General features: G+C 29.0%; 1 protein-coding gene across 1 annotated transcript; it reads left to right on the top strand.

The window, feature by feature from the left end:
- The first annotated feature begins 328 nt into the window (after nucleotides 1–328).
- Nucleotides 329–20,792, top strand: LOC140451306 (uncharacterized). Its single transcript, XM_072545054.1, has 3 exons — nucleotides 329–1,852; nucleotides 5,214–6,282; nucleotides 20,785–20,792. The coding sequence occupies exons 1-3, from the start codon at nucleotides 329–331 to the stop codon at nucleotides 20,790–20,792; spliced, it is 2,601 nt and encodes an 866-aa protein (XP_072401155.1).
- The last annotated feature ends 203 nt before the right edge of the window (nucleotides 20,793–20,995 follow it).

Below are 20,995 nucleotides of genomic sequence, written 5' to 3'. Positions count from 1 at the left end.
AAATCGTTCAGTACTTTAACGGCCACAAACAATAATTGCTTGGTGAATGGTTAACGTTAGTCATACTTTATGTTTTAAAGGTCTCTAAACCCAAATATGAAGCCAGTTTCCTATAAAATTGATGAAACATGATTAAAAATAAAATATACGGCAAAATTGTTCTTTATTCTTTAAACACTTGTTATTTAGAGCAAAATACAGCTAGCATTCTAAAAACTATTTAGACTACCAAATATCCTAAAATGTATGTTTTATTTTATTATTTATTATTATTTTAATTATATTTTACTTAAATAAATATTATATTAATGTTAGTCTTTTTAGGACAATGAAAAATTCAACAATTTTGTTCAACTCATTATCCTCTTCCAGTAGTTCGAGCCTTCAAAATCTACAAGCCTTGCCCACTGGACTACTACCTGTCCAAGGAATACCTATGTATTACATTATTTTACCAACGAACTCTGTATCTGCGGCTGCGTCATTACAAACGCAGTTATTGGTGACATCAACAACTACTCCACCTGCACTTAAAGTAATACCATCACAAAACCAACTATTGACGACAAGGTCTTCTTCACCGGTACTTAAAGAAATCCCGAAAGTTGTGATGGCATCAAATACTGTTAGATATGGATCTACACCTCCATTAAAAATAATTCCAACCAATAATTTAATAAATTACGTGCCAACTGTGTCAAATGTACATCCAAACACACCAGTCGTAACCCAAAGTAAAAATGATTCGTCCACTAATTATGTTAACCCATTCGACTATACTCCTTACGTAAAAAACTTACCCTCTATCTGCTTACAAAAAATAACCGCTGCAAAAGAACGAAGTTTAATGCAGGAAAAAGGATTCGCGTGGGTTTGTAAAATTTGCAAAAAAGAATTCCACGAAAAAGAAGATATTCTGGAGCACTACGAAATGCACAAGAATACCACAGATCAACTAGGTGATATCGACGAAAACAACGACGCATATAACACAAGCAGTAAAGAAATAACTTGTCCAATTTGTATGACGAGCTATGCCAAGGTAGCTTACTATCAGCAACATGTTGTTTATAAACACAAACCAAAAGAACACTACTGTGAGACATGTAACTATAATTTTACTGACGATTTTTACTTGAGTCTACATAATGCCATACACCATGAAAATCCAGAATTGTACGAGTGCGTGATATGCAAAAAGTTTCAAACAAAAATCAGCAGAACGTTATATGAGCATATAACCCAAGAGCATTTAAACGAGGAAATGCATTGCAATGAATGTGACAAGACATTCTCATCAAAGGCGTGGTTCGAAACTCACAAAATATTTCACGTAGAAACTAATCAAAGAGATACATATAAATGCCGCAGATGCGAATCTAAATTTACTACAAACTACTACTTAATGCAACATATGCAAGAATCCCATACAAAATACAAATGCAATCAGTGCGATGTAACCTTTCCGTACAAGCAAAATTTAGACGAACATAGCCGCTATTTGCATAAAACTGAAGAACAATTTCTTTGTAATGATTGTGGAAAAACGTTTACAAAAATAGTTAACCTTAAGTTCCACCAGAAAGTTCATAAAACAGGAAAGTATGTTTGTTCTACTTGTGGCAAAGTTTTTAAGCAGAAAAAAAATCTTAACACGCATGTGAGGACTCACACTGGAGAAAAACCATACAAGTGCCATTTATGCAATAAATCTTTCTCCCAGAGGACCACTCTTAAGATACATATACGAACTCATACCGGCGAGAAACCATATCCTTGTTCCAAATGTAAGAAAGGGTTTATTACCAAAACCATAAAAGATTGTCATGAGAAAAAGTGTAAAAATTTTAAATAGTTAATGCAGTTTTTTGTAACTTCAGTAATAAATATTGTATAATATATTGTTTTTATTTATCACCAATCTTCTTTTCAAAAGTTTTTCTAATGAAATTTATTACTTTCTCCTACTTCTTTGAAGCGTATAATGTTAATATGTTTATATATATATATATATATATATATATATATATATATATATATATATATATATATATTGTTATGATTGTTTATTTTGACTTTAATCTTAGTTTATTGAGCCAATAAAGAAATATAACTTATTTGTTATCAAAAGTAAAATAAACTTCTTATATTACCTGTGTTCGATGGATTCAAAGATTTTCTAGTTGTCTTTTATCGGGAAGGAGAAGAAAGGATAAGAATAAAAAGAAATATTATATTACAAAAATTTACGTTTCTTTATTTTATATGAACGAATAAAACAATTATCAAATTCTGTCGTTATCTTATCAATCAGCATACAAGAAAATAAATCAAATTTTTATAATAATAAGATTTTAAATCTACATACATTTATATTAAGTGAAAACCAATTTTACTTCAATTTTTCTTTACTTGAAACAAGAAACAACAAAACTTTAAACTTTTGATTAGCCTAACAAAACCTCAGTTCTTAAATTTGAATGCTAATGACCATGATGTCAAACCGATCCTTCACAGATATAAAATTCAATTGTACAAAACACTTACAGCTTATTTTCTTATTGAGTTGTATCTTGGAACATACCCAGAAAAATCCAGTCTCCTCAACGATGTGATCTCTCCTTTTTGGCACCTAGGCTCCTTCCTAACGTCTCTGCAAACCTGCTGCACTAACCAAAACCACCTGATGCACCAAAAACTCAACTACTTATTAATGACACAAGGACCTCCTTTTGTCAACTTGATGCCGTAAAACTACTTTCACAAATCTTCACAAAATGCCAACGGTAGATACAAGGACCTCTTTCAATCTACTTGCTATCTCCTTCTGCAAAACTATTCAATTCTTTTCACAAATAACTGCTTCTCCGGTTCTCATGATCCGCTCACAAATTCCCATTTAAAAACGACCGTCCAATCAAAAGCTCAAATTGTGTTTACCATGATTTTGGAAAAGCCTAATTTCGGTTTCAGAGAAAAACTAAATAGCTTACTTTAAAATTGGTTTTGTCAATACACAATTTATACATATTTCAAAAAATTAGAATATGGTCATTTAATATTCGATTATACAAACAATGAAAAGATTAACTTACAGGTAAAATGTCTTCTAATTCTAAACAAAGGTTTTTTGATAATTTTGTTTGAAACGGAAAAAGGTCGTTTGCCAAACAAATTTCTATTCTTATCTACACTAAATCTTATCTTAAATTACTATATACAATTTGTTTATATTGATATCTTAAAATTTTATTTCGATGGATTTTTTTATTTATTTTTCTTTGGTTATATATATATATATATATATATATATATATATATATATATATATATATTGTGACGATTAGGGTTTATAGAAAATAATTAATAAGTTATATACTACATAATATTAGATATAAAAAAGTATTTGATTATTTTAAATAAGTTATATACTAGAGAATTTTATAAAAATATATTTATGTGAGGGCATTTTAAGAAATTAGCATATAATAATTATAAAAAGTTGTATTTTAATATTGTAAATATATATAAGTGAGCCATGTGCTTAGACAACCAAAAATACTCTCGGAGATTGACAGATATTTATACTCTGAAGTGACGTTTAAGAATATTTACGAATATAAAGTGGGTTATAATAATATATTGTTTGAAATGTGTATTTTATTAAATTAGAATGTTAAGTTACTAATTTAATTATATATTCTGATCTGAAAAGCCTAAATGTCAACAAAATTATTAATAGAAAAGAATGGAATTCTCTGGATCTCCGGAGATGGCCATGTTTGCGAAATGGTTTGTTCCAGAAAATTCAGACAAGTATTTGATAGAACAAATTGGAACATGATCTATTACCAGATGGTTCTAGAAATCCAAAACATATAAATACCCGTGATTTGGATTCAAGATGGCAGTTTTTGAAAGTTTTTAGTCAGAAAAGTTTTAGATAGTGCAGTCAGAAGAGTTTTAAGAAGTTTTTAAGTTTTTTAGTCAGAAGTCAAGCAGTTTATTATGAAAGTTAGTTAGAGTCAGTGAATCAAGTACAAATAGTCCAATAGTTTAATATAGTGAGTTAAATGAAGATTAAAAATTATGCATATAATTTAATGCACATTTATAATTATACACAAATAATTATTGAAGATAAAAAAAAGGTATATTGGAAGAAATTAAATTATATTATGGTTGGAGATTAGTATAAATCAACTTATAATAATTGGATATTGGTATATTGAAAAGAAGAATAAATATAAATGCTGTTTGCTGGTTTGGTTGGTGGTGTATAGATGCTGGTGAAGAAAAATATATCTTAAATTGGTAGAAGCTGATAATTGAAAAAAGTAATTTCACAAAAAAAACAAGGATAACTGAAGTACGAAGACATTCAGTGGTGATTAGAATCTATATACTTAGTGGAAAATAGTTCATTTAGGCATTCAGTGAAAGAAAGGTACAAAATTTTGTTAATATAATTTAGTTAGTGTCATAACAATTTCAATTTTGAAGATAGTTTGTTTAAATTTTAGATTGTCTATAGAATTTAATTAGTTTTATAAGAATATCAGTTTAAAGATAGTTTATTTTAAATTTACATTGACTAGGTTAGATATATATGTGTGTTTCATAATAGTTATAATAAAGATAATTTAAAAAAGTACTTACAAACTAATTCTTTGAGAACCGCGATAAAAACCCTATATATTATATTATTAAAAATACTCATTGCTCATCATTCAAACAAAAAACACATCATAACAATTTGGCACCCAACGCGGTGGCTCTCTATTTAAAAGAATTAGTTTGGGAAGATAAGTGCTCTCATATAATTAAATTAATTATCAGTAGAAAGAAAAAGTATAGATTTTAATTTTAATTATATTTGAACAAGTAGTCTCAAAATGTCTCAAGGAAAGAAAGGTACAAGAAGCAAAAAGAATGAAGAAGATGTGGAAGTAGAAACACAACCTATACAAGAGGAGAGTTTAGTTCAAGTTCCACAAGATACTGCAGAAATGAATCCAGAAAGAGAGGAAAATGTCAATATGGCAGCTTTGATGTCATTAATGATGCAGATGAACAAGACAATGGAAGAGAATTCAAAAGAAATCAAAGAAGACATGAAAAAAATGGAACAGAAAATGGAAGAGAATACGAAAAAAATGGAAGAGAATTCAAAAAAAATTAAAGAAGACATAAAAAAATTGGAAGAGAATTCAAAAGAAGTCAAAGAAGACATGAAAAAAATGGAACAGAAATTGGAAGAGAATTATAGAAAATTAGAAAAGAAAATAGAAGATAATAATAATAAAATTGTAAAACAAATGGATAAAAAACTTGAAGCTGCAGAGAAAAAAGTTGCAAATGAAATAAAAAGTATACGGAATGACTACAAGAAAAGGATAGAAAATGAGAGGACAGAAGTAAAGAGGATTATTCAAGATAATAAGATAGATATAGAACAGAAAATAGAGTTACAGAAATGTAACTTAGAAGTAAAAATTAACGAAGACAGGAGAAACACAGAAGAAAAATTAGATGATATACAACAAAATATCCAAATAAATAATAATCAAATAAGAAATGTGGAACAGAGAATAGATGATATTTCACAAATGAGAGACATAGGTAGACCTTACTTAAATTTAACAAATGAGACTGGGATTAAATTCTCTGGTAATATAAAAAATTTGCATCCTAGAGTATACATAAATAGTTTAAAACATAAATTAAGATTTGTGAATAATATTAATGATATTAAAGATTATATTAGAATGACATTAAATGACAATGCAGCAACTTGGTTTGCTAGTATTGAGAATGATTTAGATAATTTTCAAACATTTGAAAATAAATTTTTAAATTATTATTGGGGTGAATTAGAGCAAGCCAAGTTTAGAGAAATTCTATATTTTGGAAAGTATAATCAAAATTTAAAATCAAATATGGTAGATTATGCATTGAAATTGATAACAGTTGCAAAATATTTAGAACCACCACTTAGAGAGGATGAAACAGTCTTAAATGTATCTAGACATTTTGATGCTGATGTTGTGCAAACCGTAACTGTACAAAATATTCAAACAATAGATAGTTTCATTAATTTTATTCAAAGAATACAAAGAGGCAATATGACAAGTAATACTAACAACAGAAAAAACAATAATAACTTTCAATATAAAAAAAATGATAATCAACAATATAGACAATCATATAACAATAATACTAGGTATGGTAATAATTTACAAAATTTTAATAATAATAACAGTAATCAAATTAGACAAAATTGTAATAACAATACTAGTTATAATAGACAACATTTTAATAACAGTACTAATAATAATAGACAAGATTTTAACAATAGAAGAAATACAGAGCGACCTAACTATAACAGACAGGTAAATTGTGTTCGAAGGAATAGAAGCTGCGAAGACAGGGAACGAAATAGTACAAGGCAAGAAAATGTGAGTAGAAGTCATAGTAGGGAAAGACATAGGACATCAGATCCAAGTGGTCAGATACAATCTGACAATTCTAATAATCAAAATTTTGTGCAGTAAACTTTCTGAATTACAAGTTAGGCCATTGCTATTATGAAAAACCTTCTGAATTTATTTCTTTAGATGAGGATAAAATTATTGACTCTATTAATTTAATTTATATAAATGCTTTGGCCAAAAATAAAATGATTAAAATTATGATAGATACTGGTTCAGAAAGTACTTTAGTCTCGGAGAATTTTATTTTTAATACATTAAAACTATCAGATATAATAAAGATTCCAAAAATTAAAATTGTTGGTGCAAATAATAAGAAGTTGGGTGAAATTGATAAACTAGCCAATTTTAAAATTAATATTCTTAATAAAGAAATTAATATGCAAGGATTTATTGTCAAGGATTTATGTGTTGATATATTAATGGGAAATGATGAATTGGAAAAGAAGAAAGTAAAGATAGATTTTGAAGAAAAAATGGTAACTTTGGAAGGGCAAATAATTAAATTTATGCAGAAAGATGAGGTAGAAGAAGGAATAAGAGTTGATAGGATATTATTAAAAGAAAATAATGATGTTTATGAAGAAGAAATGTATTTTGATGATAGGGAAATGTCCCAAAAGAATGTAAAGAATAATTATTGTAGTGAATATTTAAGGAATGGAAATTTTAAGCAGATGGATGCCTACGAGGCGGAGTGCGTAAAATTGGAAGCAAGGAATAATGAGTACATAATGAAGAATAATTTTATTTGTAAAGAAGAAGATATAATGAAAGTTTTAAATTGCCCTGAAGAATATAAATCAATAGTCATTTCCATATTGCAGCAACACAAGGGACTTGTCAATAAAGAAAATAGAATTGCACAAAATTATATCCATAGTATAAAAGTTAAAGAAGAAAAAGATTTTAAAACAAAATCATACCCAATACCATATAAATACAGAGAAGAAGTAAACAAAACAATTAATAATATGTTAGAAGATGGGATCATTGAGAAGGCAGACACACGTTTTATTAACCCCATAGTAGTAGTACGAAAAAGATCAGGTGAAATCAGGTTATGTTTGGATGCAAGGAATATTAACAAGATTACTGAAAAGCAATTTGAAGCACCAATGAGTATAGATGGAATACTAGGAAGAATTACAGGAATGTCATTTTTCACTAAAATCGATTTACAGCATAGTTTCTGGTTAATACCTCTAGAAAGAAAAAGTAGACAGTATACAGGATTTCAGATAGATGGAGTAGTATATCAATTCAAAGTAGTACCATTTGGACTTCAATCATCTTGCAGTGCTCTATGTAGATGTCTTCATGATATTTTGGATCAATATGAACATTTTGTAATTCACTACATTGATGATATATTAATTTTTTCTAAAACGGCTGAAGATCATGAGAAACACCTAAAAACTATAATAAATAGATTAGACAAAGTGGGACTAAAAATAAATCAAGAAAAATGTACATTTTTTCAAAAAGAAGTCATATATCTAGGTTATAAACTTAACACTAAGGGAATCGAAATGGATCCAGAACGGACACAAGTCATTCAGGAATATAAAACACCACACAATTTAAGAACTTTAAGAGGATTTATTGGAATAATTAATTATTATAAAAGGATGATACCAGATCTAAGTATAAAAGAAATTCCATTACTTGAACTACTGAGAAAAGGTGTAAAATGGAGATGGGATCAGAGAAGAGAACTAGCATTCCGAGAAATTAAAAACATTTTTCTGTCAAATTTGAAAATATACTATCCTGACTATACACAGCCATTCATACTAAGAACAGATGCATCAATAGAGAGATTATCAGGGGTATTATTACAAATACATGATGGGGTCGAATACCCAATACAATTCATTTCAAGAATCACAAAGCCACATGAAAAGGGTTACTCAGTTTCAGAATTAGAACTAGCAAGTATAATACACTGTGTCACAAAATTAAGATTTTATTTGTTGGGTAATGAATTTACAATAGAAACAGATCACCAAGCTTTAACGTCTATATTAAATAACAAATATGGAAACAGTAGAATACATCGGTGGAGTCTAATACTTAGTGAATACTGCTTTGAAATCAAATACATTTCTGGAAAATCCAATATAGTGGCAGATGCTTTATCAAGGTTAGAAAATACACCACAAAAAGGGCAGCGAACAATAAAAATTGGATTAAATCAATTAGTAGAAAGTACTGGATTATATTCTAAAGAAGAAATTATAAGAGATCAGATCAATTTGAGTGAAAAACAAAAAGTCCTTAAGAAAGATGGAGTTTATTATAAAATAATAAATGGCATAGAAGTATATGTAATAACTAGAACTTTAGCAAAGAAAATATTGAAAAATTTACATAACAATTATATGCATATTGGTTCAAGAAAGCTATGGATGCTATTTAGGGACAATTATTTTGCAAAGAATGACATAAGTATAGCAAAGGAAATTACTACCCAATGCCCAATATGTCAACTAAACAAAGAAAAGAATTTCAAAAACCAGAACACATATAAATCTAATGTTGTATATGAAAAACTAAATACAGTTTCCATGGATTTTACTTCAAATTTAGTTCTCAGTCCAACAGGAAAAAAGCATATACTAGTGATAGTTGATTTATATACAAAATTTATTAAACTATATCCCTGCTCTAGAACAAATGTTAAAACATTAAAATTATATATTAATCAATTTTTCGAAGAAATAGGACCATTTAGAAATTGCATAATAGATAATGCTACATATTTTAACAACCAAAAATTTCGGACATTTTGTGAGAAAAAGGGAATCAACATTCATTTTACAAGTATCAGACATCCTCAGGCAAATCCTGCAGAAAGATATATTAAAGAAGTTATAAAATATTTAAGGATACTGTGCCAAAACCAACATGAAACTTGGCAGCAACATATACCACAAGTAGAGTATTTTTTAAATAATACACATAATTTGAATACAGAAGAAGTACCAGAATATTTAATGTTTGGCCATATAGGAAACAGAAAGTGGATTAGTGAATATAATCAGGATATGTTAGAACAAGTAATGCAGAAAGTGAATAACCGAATTAGGAGGAAAGCTGAAAAATATATCAGAAGACAAAATCGAAATATAAAAAAACCAATCACATTTCAAAAAGGAGACCTAGTGTTAATTCGTTCACTTAGAAAAAGTAATGTTAAAGAAAACCGTTGTAAGAAATTACAACCAATGTTTGAAGGTCCATATACAATTGAAAATCAGAATGGACTAAATAGTTATGTGTTAATAGATGCAGAGAACAGACTAAGAGGTATATTTCATATCAACGACATTTTTCAATATCATGAAGAGATTGAATAATATTTTCTATACCTTTAACACAAATATAATAACACTAATAACTTACTGATATATCCATTTTATTAAATAGACTTGATTTGTTAAATGGTAGATGGTAGATTTCATTATTTTGAATCAATTTGACATCATACTTGTTGAATTTTGTATATATGGAAATTAATTTGTACCCTAAAAATCATAATTTGGGGTTAGACACAAAATTGATACTATAATTGCTATAAAAATGTCTTTCTAATATAATAAAGTGAAAAAAAAAAACTTACCAATTTATATTGATGAAGTTATTTTGAATAGAAATAATTCCTAGATTTTGTCTATAAATAAACAGAACACCATATCTATTATATTTTTAATTAAGGTTATATTTTATTCTCTGATATTGCATCCATTGCTCCATTTGACATGACAGTTTGACCATAGAATAGCCGAACTGTGATCCATTGTTCTCTGTTTTGATATAGACACCGAACAGGGATGTATTTAACACATTTTAAATAAAAAAAATTTTGATTTATTAAATTTAATAAGGTATGAGAAAATTAATATTTAAAAAAATAACAAGTAAATTATTTATTTTAAATATTATTTTTGGGGTATTGTGACGATTAGGGTTTATAGAAAATAATTAATAAGTTATATACTACATAATATTAGATATAAAAAAGTATTTGATTATTTTAAATAAGTTATATACTAGAGAATTTTATAAAAATATATTTATGTGAGGGCATTTTAAGAAATTAGCATATAATAATTATAAAAAGTTGTATTTTAATATTGTAAATATATATAAGTGAGCCATGTGCTTAGACAACCAAAAATACTCTCGGAGATTGACAGATATTTATACTCTGAAGTGACGTTTAAGAATATTTACGAATATAAAGTGGGTTATAATAATATATTGTTTGAAATGTGTATTTTATTAAATTAGAATGTTAAGTTACTAATTTAATTATATATTCTGATCTGAAAAGCCTAAATGTCAACAAAATTATTAATAGAAAAGAATGGAATTCTCTGGATCTCCGGAGATGGCCATGTTTGCGAAATGGTTTGTTCCAGAAAATTCAGACAAGTATTTGATAGAACAAATTGGAACATGATCTATTACCAGATGGTTCTAGAAATCCAAAACATATAAATACCCGTGATTTGGATTCAAGATGGCAGTTTTTGAAAGTTTTTAGTCAGAAAAGTTTTAGATAGTGCAGTCAGAAGAGTTTTAAGAAGTTTTTAAGTTTTTTAGTCAGAAGTCAAGCAGTTTATTATGAAAGTTAGTTAGAGTCAGTGAATCAAGTACAAATAGTCCAATAGTTTAATATAGTGAGTTAAATGAAGATTAAAAATTATGCATATAATTTAATGCACATTTATAATTATACACAAATAATTATTGAAGATAAAAAAAAGGTATATTGGAAGAAATTAAATTATATTATGGTTGGAGATTAGTATAAATCAACTTATAATAATTGGATATTGGTATATTGAAAAGAAGAATAAATATAAATGCTGTTTGCTGGTTTGGTTGGTGGTGTATAGATGCTGGTGAAGAAAAATATATCTTAAATTGGTAGAAGCTGATAATTGAAAAAAGTAATTTCACAAAAAAAACAAGGATAACTGAAGTACGAAGACATTCAGTGGTGATTAGAATCTATATACTTAGTGGAAAATAGTTCATTTAGGCATTCAGTGAAAGAAAGGTACAAAATTTTGTTAATATAATTTAGTTAGTGTCATAACAATTTCAATTTTGAAGATAGTTTGTTTAAATTTTAGATTGTCTATAGAATTTAATTAGTTTTATAAGAATATCAGTTTAAAGATAGTTTATTTTAAATTTACATTGACTAGGTTAGATATATATGTGTGTTTCATAATAGTTATAATAAAGATAATTTAAAAAAGTACTTACAAACTAATTCTTTGAGAACCGCGATAAAAACCCTATATATTATATTATTAAAAATACTCATTGCTCATCATTCAAACAAAAAACACATCATAACAATATATATATATATATATATATAAAATATGCCGAAAGAATGGTGTGGTGAAATTCTACCAATACACAAGAAAGGAAAAAAGGAATCATGCATGAATTACAGAGGAATCTCACTAATCAACACTACATATAAATTATTGGCTTCGATATTATTAAACAGATTAGTACCATACGCCGAAGAAATAGTTAGTGACTACCAGTGTGGTTTCAGGCCTGGCAGATCGACTATTGATCAAATATGTACAATAAGACAAATGCTTGAAAAGTATTGGGAATATAATCACGACGTGCATCAGATTTTTATAGACTTCAAACAGGCTTATGATTCAATTAATCGTGCAACATTATGGAAGGCAATGATTGAGCTCGGCGTGTCCAAGAAACTAGCTGCGGTAACACAAATGTGTGTAAGTAACTCTTTTGCACAAGTTAGAATAGGGGGAGAAATATCAAATGCTTTCTGCGTAAATTCTGGACAGAGACGGGGAGATCCGTTGTCCCCATTGTTGTTTAACCTGGCCTTAGAATATGTCATGTGAAAAATATATCCACAAATCAAACCAGACGTAACTGTTCTGGGAGGAAAAATCATACTCGCCTTTGCCGATGACGTAGACGCAGTAGCACAATCAACATTAGAAATTAAGGATATTTTCTCGAGCTTTGAAGAAGCTGCATTAAACATGGGTCTAAAAATAAATGAAGACAAAACAAAATACATGGTCGTCTCAAAACAAGAACGACGGTGAATAAGGCAAAACATTACTATAAATGATCACAACTTCGAAGTGGTTAAAGAATTTAAATATATAGGAGCAACAATACCAAATGACAACAAATTAGAGCGAGAAGTTGAAACGAGAATAATGGCAGGAAAAAGATCTTTCTTTGCAATGCAACATCTAATGAAGTCAAAACTTCTTTCACTAGGCACAAAAATCCGGATATATAAGACCATAATACGACCAGCAGTCACGTATGGAAGCGAAACATGGACAAAAAGAGAAATAAATAAATTGCTGGTGTGGGAACGTAAAATTCTTCGAATGATATATGGCACTTGCAGAGACAGCGTGACAAACGAATGGAGGGGCAGATACAATAACGAGCTAGAGTCTCTATTCGGAAAAGAAAATCTAGTCAGATTAATAAAGGCCAATAGACTTAGATGGGCAGGGCATGTGATACGCAGTAACGACAATCGCCTTATAAACAATGTGTTCTGGGAAAGGCCAGAGGGAAGAAGGTCTGTAGGGCGGCCTAGAAAAAGGTGGAAAGATAAAGTTAAAGACGATCTAGAGAAAATGGGAGTGCGACAATGGGAATTACTGGCACAGGACCGACAAACATGGAAGGCAATAGTAAACGCGGCAAAGACTCACGAAGAGTTGTAGCGCCATTGATGATGATGATGATGATATATATATATATATATATATATATATATATATATATATATATATATATATATATATGGGGTGAGTTTTTAAATATAGGGTGGTGAACTGGAGCACCGTCGTATAAAACGCTATTAAGCGGTACATTTTGCGTACTCGCAAATAATTATCACCTAGTTTGACTATAAAGAGGAATTACTTGATGCATAGTAATGCAATTTATGCCGATTTACCGTTCCATTTTTATGAAATGTAGTTTCATCTCCAAAAATCGCATCATCAAAAAAAATTGGTCCCTTTGCACTAGCTGCTAAGACCATTGACAAAATGCTAATCTGCGTTGATAATCATCGACTGTCAATTCTTGACAGAGATTAAAGATTCACGGAATCAGAATAGACAATATCAGATATGCTGATGATACCGTCTTATTGCTAACAAAACGTTCCATTAATTTTTCAAAAGCTTTTGTCTTCCTCCGTTCAGGATATCGCTCGTGATATATTCTGGACGTAAATAAGTAATTTCTCAAACTTTCTTCTAATACCAAGATCATATATCTCTTAACTCTTCTACAGAAAAATTAATTTTTAACAATAAAGACAAGCCACACAGACCGATTAAAAAGGTAATATGAAAATTGTCATTTTTGAAGCCTACCGTTTACGGTTTAATAATATGAAAACTGTTATTTTTTCAAAGCCTACTAGTTAACTTTTGTAACTGACACAAATGGCCTTTTACTTATTAATAACAACGTCACAAGCGGTTTTATTACAAATTCCTGTCTTAGAATCCTGTTGATAGTACAATCTAAAAATTGTTACGTCAATTGTATATTGTTTTGCTTTCTGTTTTGTGAGTTATTTATTGAATAAAAGTAATCTTGTTATTCGCTCCATGCGTGACTGACGCGACACCTACCGCCTTCATCTGACAGTTTTGGACCTACCAATTTTCGGGCAGACACGAATTTAGGACCAATATGAAATTTTAAGTAAAGGTTTACTTTTATACCTGAAAAATCGCACGAATTGAGGACCAAGACTTCAAGAAGGTATAAAATATTATTAAAAGTACGAATCCCAATAATCGTAGATATTTATTGCTTATTTCAGAAACAATATTTTAAACATAAAAGCGTTACACATATTTACATTTAATATTTACACTTTCGCATCGGAAATACAGATTGGTAAACGCGGTTGGATTTGACGTCTCTTATAATACATATTATTTCTTATGTAGGTAATGTCTTTTCTTGTCAAAGAAATCATAGCATCACTGTTTTCTCTTATTCCTAAACTAACCTAACCTAACCTAACCCAACCTAACCTAACTTAAACTAGCGTAAACAATATAATACGTGCTCTTTGTAGAGTATGGTGGGGATCAGAACACTAAAATTAATATATAATGGCTTGATACAATCACAATTAGATTATGGCGCTAGTATAATTAATAAAATTATAACCTTAATAATAACTAGACTTCGGCAAATATGCAAATAAAAATGTAGAAAATATGCGCATAAATATGCACGTGTTTACCCGAAAATATGCAAATATTTTACAAAATATGCATACAAATAAATAAAAAAATCGTAAAATAGTAACAATTTTATTTAAAAAAAAAAGTGTACATAACTAAATATTTCCTACTATTCATTAAGATTTACATTTATTTTAAGTAACTACATCATTTTTAAGTATGAATAAACTTATTTAGAATTATGGTAACAATAAATGACCAAGTGGTGTTCAAAATTTTCTAACAAAAACTTGTGGCTTCTGTCTGAGTACATATATTTATATATGGAAAAACTTCGTTCAACATCAACTGATGTAACGGGAGCATTTTTCAAACTAACCAAAACATTTGGTTCTAAATTAATTGTTTCCGAAATATTTCCAGCTAGAACACTGACTACTTCAGAAAGAATATGGTAACCTTTATTTTTTTCCATAGTAGCTTCAAATTTTTTTAAAATATCTTTTCCAATATTACCTCTAACGTTCCGACAACATGACGCAAATTCTTTTATTAATGCTGTACTTTCGAACAATGACAGTTTTGGCGATTCTAACTGAGTAATTGTTTTTTGAACAAAACTAAAATTTGATTTTATAAATGAAAGTTCTTGTTGAAGCAAGTTACTCTGAAAAGTTTGTTTAGAATCCAAAAGAGATTGGGAACTTTCATCTGTTAACGTATCAATTATGTTCTTTATTTTAACAAAATGATCTGCATAAAAATTAGCTGCTTCTAACCATGTTCCCCATCGCGTTAAAATAGGTTGTGGTGGAAGAGGAATGTTAGGCATTTCTTTATAAAGTTGAATTCTTATAGATTTAAGAAATACTTTTTTGACACTGGATATCATGGTATTTACAAGAGGAAACTTTTTTCGTATTTCCTCTGCAACTCTGTTTAATCCATGCGCTACACAAGTAACATGTATTAAATCTGGGAAAAATATTTTTAAATTTTGTCCTGCTTTCACCATATAAGGAGCAGCATCCGATAAAATAAGCAGTAATTTATTAGAAGGAATAGTTGTCGGAAGAAAAAAAGTTGCTAATGTTTCTTGTATAAAACGCGAAATTGTTAAAGCATTTGTTTTCTCAAGTTGCTGGCATGAAATAAGATGAGATTTTGGTAAGGTATCTTCTTTAAGAACACCAATCAATAAATGAGCAATATACTTTCCTGAGGAATCAGTGGTTTCGTCTACAGATATGTAAAAATAATTATCTGCAATTTCTTCCTTAATATTAATTAACACCGACAAGTATAGCCCGTTCACATTATTTCTTCTTAGAGACCGATCACTTGGAACATTAAGTTTGCAATATTTTTTTAGAAACGAACTAAAATTTACATTTGCTAATTTTGAAAGCGGTATGTTTGCAGACACTAATGCGCGACACAAGTCTTCATGAAAAGTTTCTTGCTCATCTAATTTTTTTGAAGTAGATTGGAAACATTTAGCCATTGAAGTTTGATGTTTTCCTCCTATTTTTCCTTTTTTTGCAATGTGTGAAGCAGTTCTCACATGTTGGTCTATCTGAAATTTCTTCTCACATGCTATCTATAAATAAAAATAAAAACCTTTATTTTAACCCAACCTTTAAAATATAAAAATATACAAGGTGTTTTTGGTTAATCAAATAACTGGTTTGGAAAAAAAAAACACTCGCTAAGTGTTTTAAATGCAGTATTAATCCACAAATTAGTTTTTGTTACTAACCATTAGTACATCATATAACTTATTTTAAAATTCAACAAAAGTTTTTTTTTTTTTGTTAATTCAATTACTATAAAAATAATTGTGTTTTAGAATAGCTGACTTCATAAAAAAAAGTAAAGGTGAAAAATTTTTCTAAATACACACCATTGTATTGTACCATGGACAATTTTTTCTCACTAAAGGAAGCTATTTTTCATTTAAAAACAACCTACGAGTACTAAATTTCAAGTAAATACGTTTATTGGTTTTAAAGTTATTGTTGTTATTAACTAAAAGAATTTAATTTTTTTTTAATTTTAACACCCTGTATCTCAAAAAGTAAATAAGTTTGACCCCTCATTAACTATATCGTTTTGTTCAATTTTTCGAGAAGTATCTACAGTCAAACGTTCTAAGTGTCATTTGGAAACACCCTGTATGTATGAAATATTAGATATTTAATAGAAAATATTAGATACTTACAATTTTGTCACAGACTGAACAGTAGATTTTTCCCATATCCATAGACAGCTCTTTATAAGGTTTAATCCAAGTTGAAGCACTGGTTGTTTTAGGCATTATAAAATCACAATCTTCCTTTTTGTTACGCACAACGAGTGTTTACGCTTTGAATATCAAAACAAAAATGATTTACAAATCTGAGCATCAAATTAGAAATGTTTAGGTACCTAATTCAATAAACTGGGAGATTTTGGAAATCCCTAAATTGGGAACAAAACTATTAGCCGTTTACCTGCTGTTAAGATACAATAAATTGTAGATAGATTTGGGGATTAGATCATAAAATGTAAATGAGCGAACCCTTAGCGATTATCCAATAACTGAATGCCTCAGTGACCGAGACTTTTTAAGAATGTTGAGGGCTACTTAAATTGATCTTCTTTGAAATTGTAAATGTTTTGTACCTGTAGAGATTACGTACTTAGATCATTTCTTAATTAAAATGACTACAAAATTTTTATACAAGAATTGAAATAAATTGGTATATTTAAAAATTTTCAAATACACTATAAAAATCTGAACTTTTATGCACTTTATGCAAACTTTTATACAAATATGCCAAAATATGAAATATTTGCATAAAATATGCACAATATGCAAAATATGCAATATGCATATTTGCCGAAGTCTAATAATAACCTATCCAATATTAACATTTAAACCAACTATAAGAAAATAGAAAACATAAATAAAAATGTAGATATTTAGAAAAAATGTCTATATGTCAATGATAATTGATAATAGGGCATGAGATATATTCTCAGACTCACGACAGTGGCCCAAAAATTAACAAAACAAATGTACTGGCTGATTATTCAGAAGAATAAAAGCCAAAAAGAAGAAGAAGAAGAAGCGTAAACAATTTTGCGTTGCATTTATTTACCGTACATGTCCAAAACTTTTCACCACTTTTAAGCACTTTTTTTCACGATAGTTATAATCATCCAACACAAGTAACGAGTTTCATTTAAGATCATTTTAGTTTCACTCATTTTGACTACCTTTCAAGACAGCTCAAAATAAACTAAATCTAAAATAATATTTTATTATTAAATATTTCCTTATTTCATTAAAATCTCGTTCGGTCCGTAATTCGGTGCACTTATTTTGGCTGTTCAGGTAGCGGTCCTCAATTCGAGAACACCGCAATTTTCAGGTTAAACATATGACATATGTTTGACATTGTTAAATGCATGCGAAATTGACAATTATTAATAATTAACTTTTTAATTATATTTTTTTCAGTTTATGTACAAAATAAATGTATTAAAAACTGGGTTTCTCAAAATTCATCATAATATATCTTTTCAACCATAAACGGGAAAGAAAGGGAAAAATCTAGTACTGGCAAATCAAGTTTTTCACGTGAAATAGTAAAAGTTATGATATAAAAGCTAAAGTCATCAGGCACTCTGCAGTTAGCTTGAAGCCTTATAAAATATCATTTAAGGTAAATTATTTAAATATTTCCTATTTCAATTGCATACAAATGAGGTTATGTGATATTTACTTTTTCATATTAATAGCACGGATCCATCTTTTTCTTTTCTCTAATTTATATGTAATCTTTGGAAACCTATAAAAACTACACTTAGTATTTTTGCTATTATTAGCACAATTAAGTACGCAATATGTATTTGCACACATTTTTGATAAAATTTATGCGTATATTTCTCCGCTACGCACGCTGGCATCGTTTCAAAGTACCTCTACCATGGTCACGCATGGAGCGAATATTATTCTACAAAACATATTATCTTGTAGGAATTTTAGGAATCTTGTATTTCATTAAGGAAATATGATATTTCCATAATATCACATTTTTTGATTCATTTGAGTTTAGGTAGATTTATGGCTATATAAAAATGAAAGAGTTTCATAAATACAATATTTCTAAAAAATAAAATCCAATGGGTGATCCAATTAAAAAAATTGAGAAAATCGTAATTTTGTTTTGTAGTTGAAAATCTATACAAATTTTTGTCAATGATTTCAGTTAAACCTAATTTAAAAACTATAATATATTGTTTACTTTATTAAATAAAATAAATAATTGTTTATGCATTACTTCTTTATATACATGGTGTTGATTTAATAGGGATTTCGAAATAAAAAGGGTTATAACTTGTTAAATACTCTGTGTATTATATATACAATAGCACTAAAGGTCTTAGAGGCCCAGGCCTTGAAAAGTTTGTTCTTTCTTTATGTTCGCTTTTCTTATGTACCGAGATCTTCCCTGGCTCGATATGTGATTTTTCTCCATTCCTTCTTGTTATTCATTTTTCTTTTCTGGCCTTCTAGTCCAATTTTTGTCCATATCTTTTTCTACCTCTTGATTCCATCTATTTTTTGGCCTTCCTTTTCTCTTTTTTGAAGCTATAGTGTAGTTTAGTACCCTTTTTGGAGTCCTCGTGTTCGGCATCCTTTCTAGGTGACCTCGCCATCTTAGTCTCTAGTCTTCAATCAATTTTTCTAAGTGTTTTCTTCTCTGCTGTTTCTAACATCCTTTTTGTCCTGTCTGTATCAGGTCTTGTTTCTGCCGCGTATGTCATTATTGGTCCGATGACTGTTTTGTAAATTCTGCCTTTCGTTTCCTTCCCGATATTTTGATTTCTCCATATCGTTTAATTCAGGCAGCCTGCGGCTCTGTTTGCTCTATTCCCTTGATCTTTCACTTCAGTTTCGAGCTTTCCGTAGCTAGATAATGTGATGCCTAGATATTTAAACTCCATCACTTGTTCTATTATTTGACCTTCCAGCTCCAATTTACATCTTAGTAAATTTGCTGTTGTAAGCATGCATTTTTTTTTTCTTTTTGAGGAAATTAACATGTTAAATTTTCTGGCGGTTATATTTAATTGGTACAGCATACGTTGTAAATCATCTTCACTTTGAGAGAGTAGTATTACGTCGTCTGCATAGCAGATTGTTTTAAGTTGTTTTTCTCCTATTTGGTATCCTTTTTTAGTTCTTACTTTTTTTGTTATTTCATCCATAATCAGGTTGAACAATAGAGGACTCAGGGAATCTCCCTGTCTTACCCTATTGCCAGCTTCATTAGGGTCGGTTAGTTATTCTTCCACTTTTAATTTTATTGTGTTGTTTTTGTAGATATATTCGATCGTTTTGATTATTTCTAGAGGTATCTCTCAAGTAATATTGGCTCTGTCGATTCGTCAACATGTATAGTTTCACAATTTTTAAAAATTTTGTGGAGCCCCTAAGTACCCCTGTATGATGAATGTATATCTCTTAGTTCACGTGTATATATTATAGGGGTCGTTCAGATCTTGTTCCGTGTATATTGGAACCATACGTATATCGGTTTAAGTAAGCTCTGATAGTTTGGCAACTATGCTCTCAAGCCTGTGATTTATTGATATAAAGACGACTCCGGCAAGAAATATGAAACGGAAACCTAACTGAAATACAACATTTTATTCAAAATAAAATCGTATTTTTAACAATAATTAAAAATAAAATCTGGAGGATGTATATCGTGTTTCTGACTGATATATTAAGTACTTTATCGGCCACAAACATTAATTGCTTGGTGAATGGTTAACGTTAGTCATACTTTATGTTTTAAAAGTCTCTAAATCCAAATATAAAGCCAGTTTCCTATAAAATTTATGAAACATGATTAAACATAAAATATACGGCAAAATTGTTCTTTATTCTTTGAAACTTTGTTATTTAGAGCAAAATACAGGTAGCATTCTAAAAAGTATTTAGACTATCAAATATCCTAAAATATATGTTTTAGTTAAATAAATATTATATTAATGTTAGCCTTTTTAGGACAATGAAGACTTCAACAAGTTTGTTTAACTCATTATCCTCTTCCAGGAGTTCCAGCCTTCAAAATGTCCAAGCCTTGCCCACTCGACTACTTCCTGTCCAAGGAGCACCCATGTATTACATTATTTTACCAAATAACTCTGTATCTGCGGCTGCGTCATCACAAACGCAATTAT

Source organism: Diabrotica undecimpunctata, chromosome 9 (assembly GCF_040954645.1).
Source record: "Diabrotica undecimpunctata isolate CICGRU chromosome 9, icDiaUnde3, whole genome shotgun sequence".
In the NCBI taxonomy this organism is placed as follows: Eukaryota; Metazoa; Arthropoda; class Insecta; order Coleoptera; family Chrysomelidae; genus Diabrotica; species Diabrotica undecimpunctata.
Note: the sequence above shows the minus strand (reverse complement) of the source record. Positions and strands in the feature narration are given on the sequence as shown.

Coding starts and splice junctions, on each gene's coding strand:
- LOC140451306 (XM_072545054.1), top strand. CDS start 329: ATGAAAAATTCAACAATTTTGTTCAACTCATTATCCTCTTCCAGTAGT. Junction 1,853..5,213: donor AAAAGTGTAAAAATTTTAAA/TAGTTAATGCAG, acceptor GAAGAGAATTCA/AAAGAAGTCAAAGAAGACAT.